The sequence below is a fragment of the Rattus norvegicus genome, chromosome 20, assembly GCF_021556685.1.
Source record: "Rattus norvegicus strain SHRSP/BbbUtx chromosome 20, alternate assembly SHRSP_T2T, whole genome shotgun sequence".
NCBI lineage: Eukaryota > Metazoa > Chordata > Mammalia > Rodentia > Muridae > Rattus > Rattus norvegicus.
Genome location: NC_141553.1, coordinates 26,299,280 through 26,311,674, shown reverse-complemented (window position 1 = coordinate 26,311,674; position 12,395 = coordinate 26,299,280). Strand labels below are relative to the sequence as shown.

Below are 12,395 nucleotides of genomic sequence, written 5' to 3'. Positions count from 1 at the left end.
CCTCAACGGTGAGATGACAACTGTTGGTCATCATGCCTGGCTTTAAAAATATGGATTGTGGGAATCGAACTCAGATCCTCATGCTTGCAGAGCAGGCACTTCACCAATGGAGCCATCTCTCCAGCTCATCTATGAACTATGCATCCTTTTGCCAGGCCTATGTGGTGCTATGACTCCATGCATGCTAGGCAAGCCATAGTGTAGGGTTGGATGTCACAGGGCATCTTACATTTGGATTTGGGTGACTGAGTTCAGGTTATGAAGGTTGGCAGCAAGTACCTACACTTACTAAATCATCTTGTCCCTCTGAGGAGTTCTGATCTGCTTCACTTCACAGGCAGCCATAGGTGACACTACAGTCCAGGACATCCAGTATTCTCCAGATACCCGAAAACTCCTGGTCCGGCTCAGCGATTCTTATGACAGGTAAACACCACGTTGGACCATTTACATGCTAGCACCCAGATTTCTAACTCTGCTTTGGTCAGGCTGTGCTCTCTCGAAAACGTGGCTGACCTTCCTTTTTCTTCTTTCCTTTGAGACAGGTTCTCCCCATGTAGCTCCTGCTGGCCTGGAACTCACTCTGTAGATCAGGCTGGCCTCAAACTCACAGAGATCCACCTGCCTCTGCCACCAGAGTGCTAGGATCAGAGACACCCACTACTATGCTTGCTTGGCCCAGCCACGCTCTTTCCCATGGGTAGAAGTCAAGGCAGGCTCTCCTTTCCCTCTGCTGAGCCATCTGGGTGCAGTCCAGCCTCTTCCCCCTTGTATGTAGGGTAGTGTGGAGATGCTTATTCCTAACCCATCCTGTCTGTGCCCAAGGTCCTTTCTAGAGAGCCTGAAGGTGAACACAGAGCCTCTGCCTGGAATTGAGAAGACAGGAAAGGTGAAAGGCCTCATCCTCACTGTCAAAGGAGAGTCTGGGGGGCAGACGACCCCATATGACTTCTACTCCAGATACTTTGCGCCTTGGGTTGGTGTACCTGAAGACCCGGTAACAGGTACTCTTTACTGAAGATCAGGGGTGGGGGGATTTAATCAGGGAATAGGAGGAATACAAACAGCTGTCTACACATTCTTGGTGTGGTTCTGGGCCTCTGAGTATGACTCTGAGGGGTTCTCTTGATTACATTAATTAAAGTGGGAAGGCAGACAATAACAGCTTTCTTCTCCTCCTTCTCCTTCTCCCTCTCCCTGTCCCTCTTCCTCCTCTTCTTTTCATTTCTTTTCTTTTCTTTTTTCAAGACAGATCTTTGTGTAGCCTAATCTGGCCTCAAACTCCTTTTGTAGCTCACAAATTCTTAAAATAGGCCTCAAAAACCTCTGTGAAGGATTCCCGGGATTTTGAGAGGATCCCCCCCCCCCCATGTTCAATTCCTTACTTCACACTCTGCTGTGGCCTAGTTGACAAAGGATTAGATCATCTAAGGTTCAGTCAAACTGGATAAGGGACTTATCATTCTTATCATTTACACAACTAGGGACACACCACTTTTGTTTTGTTTGCTTGTTCTCAGAGCTTCTGTCTTTTCAGGATCTGCACACACCGTTCTCAGCAGTTACTGGTCCCAGCAGCTCGGGAAGAAAGAGATGCGAGGTAGGATGAGTCCTCTTCCTCCTCCAACCTCCTCTCTAGTTGGATGCTTTGGTGTTAAACTCAAGGCTTTGCGAATGTTCGACCACAGAGTAGTAGCCTCATCCCTTAACTTTTTGGAACAAGATCTTGCTATGTAGACTAGGTTGACCTCAAATTTGCATACCTCCTGAGGACTGGAATTGTGCAATACTATACCCAGCTCAAATACCTCCTGAAGGCTGGGATTGCACAATATTATACCCAGCTCAAATTTCTTATTTGCCTCATTTTAGGCTTGTATCTATTCTGATATTCACTAGCTCCTTAAAAATGTAATAGGAGGTGGGTGATGGTGGCTCACATCTTTAATCCCAGCACTCAGAGGCAGAGGTCAGTGGATCTCTCAGTTCTCGGTCAGCTTGATCTATAGAGTGTGGTCCAGAACAACAAGAGCTACACAGTGAAACCCTATCTTGATAAAAAGCAAACCAAAACAAAAAAAGTAGTAAGACATTATTATTCATGTGAAATTTCCCTATAACATCTCCCCTTCAATGACCCCCCCACTCCCAACCCTCTTCACCCCTGCCTCCCCAAACACAGATATAAAAATGCTTGATGACTACAGTCAGCTTACTATGTAATTTTTGAGAGAGACAATCCCTTCTCTCTCCCCTGTGTGAGTATAATGACTTTCTGAACCCCTGGAAGAGTAGACTGTGTTTCTTTTGTGGCCTGGCACATATGACTGCTTTAATATGCTATGAAGAAACAAACTCCCTCTATTCTAATCAGAACTGGGGCCTCCTCAGAGGACCAAGAAGGAAAGGGCCAGACAGTGTGTGCACAACTGTATGTGGACCTCTGCGGCTGCAGGAGAACGGGATGGAGGTGGGAGGGGCCATGAACACAGGGAGGGATTCATTCTGGAAACTGGCCTGGGAGGAGTCCTGGGTTGGTAACAATAAATCCTGCACTGGGTGGTAAATCCCAGGGGGAATGCTCTTGGTTGTCACCAGGTCGTGCTCTCTTTAGCCTTTCAGTGTTCCTGCCGAGGAGGGGAGCTGGACATTTCCCTGCGACCTGATGGGCGGGTTGACATGAAGGGCGGAGCCGCTGTTGTCTTGGAGGGCATGCTGACAGCCTAGAGATGCTTATGCTGGGCTTGCAGCTCAACTCTTCTCTACAGCCAAGAACCCAACCCAACCCAACCAAACAGCACCAAGTGGTGCCCTCAGTCCTCTCGTGAAGACCAGAGAAGGGAAGACATTTGATGGAGGTGCTGAATCCTCTCCTGATTCTCCAGAATCCTCTCCTGGTGGTGGGCTCCGGGCTCTGCCTGTGTATGCATCTTCAGTCCCTATAGCAGACACGGATGCTGTCCCTTCTTTTGATTATGACTGCCAAAGCAAGAGATGCATTGATAAGGAGCCAGATGAAGCCATTTCAATCCCAGTTGGGTACCTTAGGGTATTTCACAGCCTTGTAGAAGAATAAATAGCTGTGTAGACCTGTTGTGTTGCCAAGAACATTTCCTCCCCACCCCCTGAGGTTCCAAAGACCAACCAAGGTACTATCACCACCCAAGTTCCCCTAGGGCACAAATGAGTTATCGGGCTTCCTTACAGAGCATAGTTGAAGGGTTACCTCCATCAGTGTGGGTGTGCTCCCCTGAAATGTGGCATGCAACAGCAATGCTGACTTTCCTATAGTGGCACAGATGGAGCCCTGCTCCCCAAATCTCTGCTGGCCCATGTCCTCAGCCTCTTGTGAGGCCATGTGCAGTTAGGGCAGAGTTGCATGCCGCAGGTGGTAGGGAGTGGATTCTCAGAGGAGGCCGTATGCTCTCCCCATTCCTCTATGAGGAGATGTAAATAGTCACCAGCCCCCGCTGCGATGATCTTTGGCAAGATGTAGGAAACCATCTCCCGATGTAATCATACTAAGAAAGAAAGGCAAATAGATCGAAAACTGTCAGAGGCTCTGCTCCAATGCTGGGGAATATGGGTTTGTATGGGCTCTAAGGACAGCAAAATGAAACAGTTCATCTTGGAGGACAATGGAATTTATAGCTTAAAAAAATGAGTTGGGAGCTTGCTGAGTGGCTGAAACATTTGATGTCAAGGATAACAACCTGAGTTTGAATCCTGGGACCCACACCACTCCTACATGTTGTCCTGTAACCTATGTGCTATAGCATGCACACACCCATACATATACATGCATACCCCCAAACAAATATATGTAATAAAAATCATATTCTTCATTTTCTGCACCTTTTTATGCACTAAAACTTAGGAGAAACTCAGAAAATGAATAGAAGAAAGGATGTATTGGGTGGACTGTGGGATGGTCCAAGGGTAAAGCCCTTCTGGGTTTGTACCTTTCTAATCCATGTAAAAGCTGGATGTAGTGACAAGTGGCTGGAACCCCACTATTGATTTGTCAAGATGAAAGAAACCAACCCCTATTCCTCCACCCTCATTCCCACCCCTCCCCACCTGCCTCAAAACTGACTTGGTATGTAAGGCACAGTGGCAAACATCTAGAGAGGCTCAGCCTCAAACAAGGTGAAAAGTGAGAGTGAGGACTGTGGAAATTCACCGCCATTCTGTCTGGCACAGTGGCACACACCCATAATCCCAGCACTAGTGAGGCGGAAGGATCAGAATTTTAAGGCTAGTTGCAGCTGTTCAACCAACGAATAGTTGGCATGAGCTTCCTGAGACCCCATTTCAAATGCCAAAAGGTACACCAAAGCTGTTAGAATCTCTAGCAAGGACTTGGGATCCCTGAGATTGTAAGTCTTCCCTAGCACAAGAGAAGGGTTGGGGGGCTTCCCTGAGAGCAATCCCCCTACCCCACCCCCGGCGGCATCAGCACCATGCGGGAACTTGCTAGAAAAGCAAAATCACGGACCCTATTCAGATCACCTGTGTCAGGAGCTCGGCGGTCTGGGCCCAGTACTTTGAGTTTTAACAAGCTCTCTAGGCAACAAGTTAGTCTGAGACCGGCCACTTCCATCCCTCCCTTGACAGTCACCTCTGCGGCTCAATGGCATCTAAACTCAGAAGCTCCCTGACTGCACCGATATACCGATATACCTGCTGCTTAAGAGCACACTCTCCGGGAGCTGGTTTACTGTCAGCTTCCAGCACTCTCTGGCTTGGAAAAGTTAGCTGTGCTCAGGTGGGAGCTGTTGGGTAACAGGTTAGTAACAAAACAAATTAGTTAATCAGCCATGATTTATTCATGATGAATTAATTATACCTGGTTGTCCACTTTTGCTAGCTAAGTGGAGCTTTAAAGAAGTTATTAATCGTCATGGTGTTAATTGCAGACACGGAAGGATTGCTAATTAAACATGCAAACAGTATGCAGGACATTTTGGGCCACTGAGGCCACCAAAAAAAGAAAACCTCAAAAAACAAAAAAAACCCTATTTTTTAAAAAGGGGAACCAAAGCAAACTTTATTTTATGCAATATTAAGGAGTTCCCTTGGCAATGTTTGTTAATCACAGTGATGCCCTCCAGCAGGAGTAGACTCCATACATCAATACATGTACAGTGTTCTGGCTAGGCTCTCTTAGGGGGGAACTTGTTTGATCCTGCACTACAATTTGTTTACACAGTCTCCCATTTGTGATGTTTCCCCTGGCTTCCGATTTTGGGCTGGGTATACGTTTGGTATGAATAGGGGGCTGGTAGGATGGCTCAGTGGTTAAGAGTGGCTCCTGCACAGTCATGAGGAATGGAATTTGAGTCCCAGCACCCATGGAACAAGCTGGGGATCCCACAAACACCAGTAAGCCCAGCTCTGAAGGATCTGACCTCTTTCCGGCTCTGTCTGCCTAGGTCTGTGCAGCCAGTGAGTGCATACACTCACATCGACACATGACTAAATGATGTTTTTATTCTTGAAGAGTCTGGTGGAACCACACTTGTATCTGTCTTTTTAGGCCTCCACACTTTTTACTGCGGGTCCTGCACCTTAGAGTTTAGTCACAAGCAACGGCTTCAGCATATTTAATACAGACACTGTCAAATGGTTTTCTTTTGTAGACAAAAGGGCGGGATATGTAGCTCAGTTGGTAGAGTACCTACTTGGCAGGCCTGATACCCTGTGTTAGATCTTTAGCACCCCATAAAATATGGCAGTGTGCACCTGCTATCCCAGCCCTCTGAGGCAGGAGGATCAGGCATGTAAACTCACCCTTGGCTATGCAGTGAGTTGGAGGTCAGTATGGGTGTATAAGACTCTGCCTTAAAAAATACTCATAACGGGGTTGGGGATTTAGCTCAGCGGTAGAGCGCTTGCCTAGCGAGCGCAAGGCCCTGGGTTCGGTCCCCAGCTCCGAAAAAAAAAAAATACTCATAACAGTAAAACACAAAGAGGGTGGAGGAAGGAGTTCAGTGCATTGCACTTACGTAGCCGTTCGAAGCCCTGGGTTCAATCCCTAGTAGAGAAGAAATAGGAGGAAGACACTCTATAGTCATCTCTGGCCTCTATATGCGCTCGCACGTATATACACGCACCTGCACACACCACACCATAAATGCATGAACAGAGATACATATAATATGGAGAATTTCTGGTTTCCTTTTACATACTTGATTTAAAAATGAAACTGGTCTAACTCAAAGGAATGTTTATGTGTGCTGTGACAAGAGGGGAATTTTCACTGCTAGGCATTTTTTTCTTTAAATATAAATAACCAGTTCCTCTGGCTGCACATACTCTAAAGAACTGCTTGCCCACTAACTGGCTTCAGCACTGTCCTCTTTAGTCATTGGTTATCCTGGTGAGTCTCTTGTGGACTGCCTACTCGTTCCACCAGACCATTTCCTCTCTTTATAGCAGCACATCATATAGTCACTGTGATTCTACAGTGTACTACTGTGAGATATCATTAAAATAAGTAAATAATTAAATAAATTTAAGATGAATAGATGTAAGAGCTGGCGAGATGACTCGGCAGATATAAAAGTCCCATCCTGTGAGATAGCACGATATAGTTATGGTCAGCTTGCACTTGTGGGCAAAAGCCCTTTAGAGTCCATTGGCAATTTGATTTAGACTACATGGAACTTGGAGATGAGCTCAGAGGATGCTCAGATCTTTGCAGTATTTCGTCTCTGAGTTAATGACCATGCCTTAGTCTCCCCACTTGTTTGTCTCTTTCCATTTATGTCAACAACATTTTACATTCTCAGTGTAAGAGTTGTACACAACTTTCATTAGAGTCACTCCCAGGTTTATGACTTTTTTTTCAGGTTTATGGTTTATTTATTTATTTATTCATTCATTCATTCATTCATTCATTCATTTGAGGCTATGTAGCTCTGGCTGTCTCTGTAGGCTGTGCTGGCCTCAAACTCAACAGAGATTTGCCTGCCTCTGCCTCCTGAGTGCTGGGATTAAACGTGCGAATCAAGACAGGTTTATGGTTTTTAAATGTTATAATAAAGATTATTTTTAGCTAGGGGTGTAGTCCATTGCTAAAATGCTCAGCATGTACAGGGCTCTGAGTACAATCTCTACCCACCAAGAAACCAGACATGGTAGTAGTACAATCCAGTATCCTAGTGTTTGAGGGACAGAAGCCGGAAGAACAGAGACTCAATGTCACTTTTGATTATATGATAAGTCTGAGGCCAGCTTTCACTACATGAGACCTCATCTCAAAAATTAAAATAAATGTAAAATAAGTAAATAAATGCAAGATCAGATGTAGGCACTTGCCACCAAACCTAACCACCTGAGTTTGATCGCCAAGACCCACCTGGTGAAGGACAGAGCTGACAGCCATTTGTCCTCTGAATTCTGCATGTGCACTTTGGTACCAGAGCATGCAAATATAGAATAAATACGTAATAAAAATTATGTGTGCTAAGTTACTTCTCTGCTGGTGAAATGAGTCAATTCAAGTCAGATTACACTATATTAAAGGCAGGTTTATTGGGAAGCTGCTCTCGGGTGGACAAGTGCACTGGCCCCAAGGAAAGAGGCCCTGGAAGCTGTCATAGGAAGGGAGATACAGGAGAGGAGGAAGAGAGAGAAAGAGTGTCATGCAGAGAGAGGTGGAGAAGGAGAGATCAAAATGTCTGAAGTATATAAGAAGGGCAGCCCAGCCCCTGAGCTGGAAAGTTTAGGGTTGGGGTCAGGGTCTACAAGGTAGGGACTGAGGGATGCTGGAAGAACCAGGAGGCCAGATCTTCACTGATATGTAAAATATGCACCTCAGTCCCTCATCCTCCTGGTTGGAAACCAAACCTCCAAACGTGTATTTGTGAAAGTCTGTGTAGGGATATGTGCACATGAGGGTTCAGGTGCTTTCGAAGGCCAGAATCGTCGATCCCGAAGAACCTGGAATTACAAGCGGTTTTGTGAGCTGCCCAATATGGGTGCTAAGAACTGAACTCAGGAAAGTGCTCTGCAAGAGCGGCAGTCACTTTTCTTTTGACAGTTGTGCCACTTCTCCAGTTTGTCAATTAAAAAAACAAACAAATAAAAACCCCACAATGCTACAAAACGACTAAATTCTTTAGAAGTGGTAGCAGCAAAGCCGCAATTGTTTCTCTACGTTGCTTATGGCAGTGGGAATGTAAAATGATACAGACAGGCCTCAACTCGTGATGCATCCCAGCATATTCACCCTGATGAAAAACGTATACACTGATAATAGGTGTGACTTAAGTAAGATGACTTAAATGGGAAGAGTTAAATGAAAGATGTCTCCATACTCTCAGGCATTTGAACACTTTGTCCCCCGCTGATGGCGCTGTCTGGAGAGATTACAAGTGCCAGCCTTGCTGGAGAAAGTATAGCACTGGACTGCGACTCTGAGCGATCAAGGCCTCGGCCCAGTCTCTGTTTGCTCTCTGCTTCCAGCTTCCAGTTAAAGATGTCTCTCAGCTTCCGGTTCCTGCTGATATGCTTGATGATGGCAGCCATGCCTCTCTACCATGATGGACGCTCTCAGGCCATAAGTGCCCCCAAAACCCCCTTTCTTCTGTGAGTCATCTGTGGTCACAGTGCTTTCTCACAGCAACATTAAAGTAACTAACCTAGCGCCTACCCTACCAGACATCACATTTAGAAACACAGCAACATTAAAGTAACTAACCTAGCGCCTACCCTACCAGACATCACATTTAGAAACACAGCGACATTAAAGTAACTAACCTAGCGCCTACCCTACCAGACATCACATTTAGAAACACAGCAACATTAAAGTAACTAACCTAGCGCCTACCCTACCAGACATCACATTTAGAAACACAGCAACATTAAAGTAACTAACCTAGCGCCTACCCTACCAGACATCACATTTAGAAACACAGCGACATTAAAGTAACTAACCTAGCGCCTACCCTACCAGACATCACATTTAGAAACACAGCGACATTAAAGTAACTAACCTAGCGCCTACCCTACCAGACATCACATTTAGAAACACAGCGACATTAAAGTAACTAACCTAGCGCCTACCCTACCAGACATCACATTTAGAAACACAGCGACATTAAAGTAACTAACCTAGCGCCTACCCTACCAGACATCACATTTAGAAACACAGCGACATTAAAGTAACTAACCTAGCGCCTACCCTACCAGACATCACATTTAGAAACACAGCGACATTAAAGTAACTAACCTAGCGCCTACCCTACCAGACATCACATTTAGAAACACAGTAACATTAAAGTAACTAACCTAGCGCCTACCCTACCAGACATCACATTTAGAAACACAGCAACATTAAAGTAACTAACCTAGCGCCTACCCTACCAGACATCACATTTAGAAACACAGTAACATTAAAGTAACTAACCTAGCGCCTACCCTACCAGACATCACATTTAGAAACACAGCAACATTAAAGTAACTAGCCTAGCGCCTACCCTACCAGACATCACATTTAGAAACACAGCGCCGCATAGTGTGTCCGTTGTCTAGTGAGATCCTGTGACTGACAGAGCACTTCCATCTGCTAAGGCTGCCAACTTCACGTGAGTGCAGAACTACACTTCTTATCTGGGAGGAAAGATCCAAATTCAAAACATGAAGTACAATTTCTGCCAGATGTGTATTATTTGCACACCATCATAAAGTCAAGCAAGTATTAAGTGGCCACATCAGGGCACGATTGTATAAACAGTCTGAAAAACTGCCTCGAAGATAACCAAAGCGAGACTGAAACACGGCTGAGCAAACATTAAATCCTGTGGCCCCATGTCCAGCATCTGGCCCATGAGTATATAGTGGCATGATTTGAGCTTGAAAAGAGCCACCTCCATGGCTTTGCTGTGTGCAGCCCATGTGACCACTCTCCTGGGCTGGTCCACTCACTGATTTGCAGCATTGTTCATCTCGAATAATGGACAGATTCTACTTCCTGCGGTTTCTAGCACCATTCCTTGCGACCCTCCTAAGGAGCTGTCTTCAGGGAGGGTCACACAAGAAGGTTTGCCAGGCTCTCTTTAGAAATCTTGGCGGAGGGGTTGGGAATTTAGCTCAGTGGTAGAGCACTTGCCTAGCAAGCGCAAGGCCCTGGGTTTGGTCCCCAGCTCCGAAAAAAAGAAAAAAGAAAAAGAGAGAAAAAAAAAAAAGAAAGAAAGAAATCTTGGCGGAAGCTTTCATAACACCAGAACTCTATGCCTGCATAATTAGCATCATGTAGATAGGCCTGGCCGCCTTACACAAGGGCTGTGGCAGCCTCAGTGCCAAGTACTGAGCACAGGCAAGCAAATCCCAGGAAAGCAACTTCCTGGGTGGCCCTGTGTGAGCAGGATACAGGCGCCCTCTCCTCTTAAGCTAAACTCTTTCTTTAACTTGTTCATTTTCTTGGTGAATGTGCTTGCCAATGCCAGTCTCTGTGTGTAAGGTGTGTGGTGGTTAGAATGGGAATGGCTCCCCCACAGAATTGTGTATATAAATGCTTGGTCCCTAGTTTGGTGGAATTGTTCTGGAAAAGATTAAAAGTACAGTTTTTGGAGGTGTGCCACTGGGTGTGTAGGCTTTGGGCCCCCCCTATGGCTCTTGTTTTGTTTTGTTTTGTTTTGTTTTGTTTTGATTGTTGTTTGTTTGAGATAGGGTTTCTTTGTTTAGCCCAACTGGCTGTATAGACAGGCTGGCCTAGAACTCACAAAAATACACTGGCCTCTGCCTCTGCTGGGATTAAAGCAGTGTACACCACCACCCGGCCCTTGTTTTGTTTATAATGGAGCAAAGACGTCTTTGGACCATTGTCACTAAATACATAGCTTACCATCACAGAGAACTCAAAATACACAGCCCACTGAGCCAGGAGAGACACAAGGAACCAGGAATGTGTAAATGTCCACCTCCAAGGACTTCGTGAGCTCTCATCCATATTACACAGAGGAGACAGGCCACATGCTCTGGTCTGCAGTCATGCACCATTTAAAGGGCAGCAATGCTCCTTAGCTTTTAGTCTTCTGGGACAGGGCCTAGGACTCACTGTCCTGCTGCTGTTTAACACTCTCAGGAGGTGAGAGAGGACGTGGGTAGGGATCAGTGGTCTGTGACTTTGGGCAGTAGCCAGTCGAGGTTATTGTAATACCGTTGGGCCAGGTTATTTTAAGGTACAATGGGCAGTTTGTGAATTTCATCAGCCAACTGGAGGCTCTTCCCAGCTAAAGTCATGATTTCAGCAGAAAAGAAAAGAAAGGCTAAGTTAAAAGCCAGCACCTGTTCTTCTAAAACTGCTTTTCTGCAGGTACCAGCCCCAGAGAGCCAGCAGATGGTTTTGTGTTCCAGAGCCTGACCTCAGCAGCCCTTCATCAATCTTGAGCTGGTTGACTCTCTCAGGCGTCCCAGGGTACCCAAGATATCTTTGATGTAGTTACTACCTGAAGACCAATTAATTAGCACACACCAATTCTGTTCCAGTTTCCTAACAAAGCTAGGAAGCACTGGGCTCAGCCTGCCTGGGGCAGCTTTATACAAGCTCATTAATTGCTGTCAGGCCAGACATGGGCACTTCTAGGTGAAGGAGGAAGCCTCCTTCAGCACCATGGACGACAGGTGATCTCCAAGGCCTACAAGTAGCTCTCCTATGTTGCCTGGTATAGCCAGAGGGCTCCCTATGTTTAAAAATTTCCCAACCAAAATTTTCATAGAAAGCACTGGACTTACCACCCATGGCCCCCAGCCCATCCCTACACATGGTTGCCAGGTTCTCAGGAGGGGAATGGCCCATACCTACCAAGTACTCTCTGTATTATTATTATTGTTATTATTATTATTTCTTTTAGATCTCTTTTATATGTATGAATGTATACCATGTGAGTGCCTGGAAGTTACAGATGATTGAGAGCCATCATGTGGGTGCTCGGAATTGAACCTAAGTTCTCTGTATGCAAGAACAACACGTACTTAACCACTGAGTCATTGCTCCAACCTCAACCCTTTGTTTTTGGAAGAAGGAAAAAATATTATGTATGTATATGTATATATATAATATATATGCATAAATATATATTTAAAAAAGGATTGTACTGATTTAAAAAAATGTGTGTGTATGTGTGTGTGTGTGTGTTTCTTTCTTCCTGGTTTTTCGGAGACAGTTTTTTTTCATGTAGCCTTGGTTATCCTGGAAATCGCTCTGTAGACCAGGCTGCCCTTCAGCTCAGCGATCTGCCTGCCTCTATCTCCACCACCAACGTTAACCAGGTTGGAATTTAAGGTAACCTGAACCTGTTTTCCTAGGCCATAATATCCCTTATTGTCTTTGAGGTGAGAGCTGTGCTTTTTTGCATGTTGATGTCTTTAAAAGCGACAATTTCGTT

General features: G+C 45.5%; 1 protein-coding gene across 3 annotated transcripts in view; it reads left to right on the top strand.

Moving 5' to 3' along the window:
- The window catches only part of Pbld1 (phenazine biosynthesis-like protein domain containing 1), a 47,900-nt gene extending 44,055 nt beyond the window's left edge, over positions 1–3,845 (top strand). For 2 of the 3 annotated variants that reach the window (XM_087596803.1, XM_087596802.1), the window contains exons 8-11: positions 338–426; positions 826–1,004; positions 1,538–1,600; positions 2,615–3,089. In XM_087596803.1, the coding sequence (XP_087452929.1) occupies positions 338–426; positions 826–1,004; positions 1,538–1,600; positions 2,615–2,727 (444 nt within the window). In that variant the 3' untranslated portion in view covers positions 2,728–3,089. Of the gene's footprint in view, positions 1–337; positions 427–825; positions 1,005–1,537; positions 1,601–2,614 lie in introns of all 3 variants that reach the window. The other variant, NM_138530.3, reaches the window with a different exon arrangement.
- Positions 3,846–12,395: the final 8,550 nt, after the last annotated feature.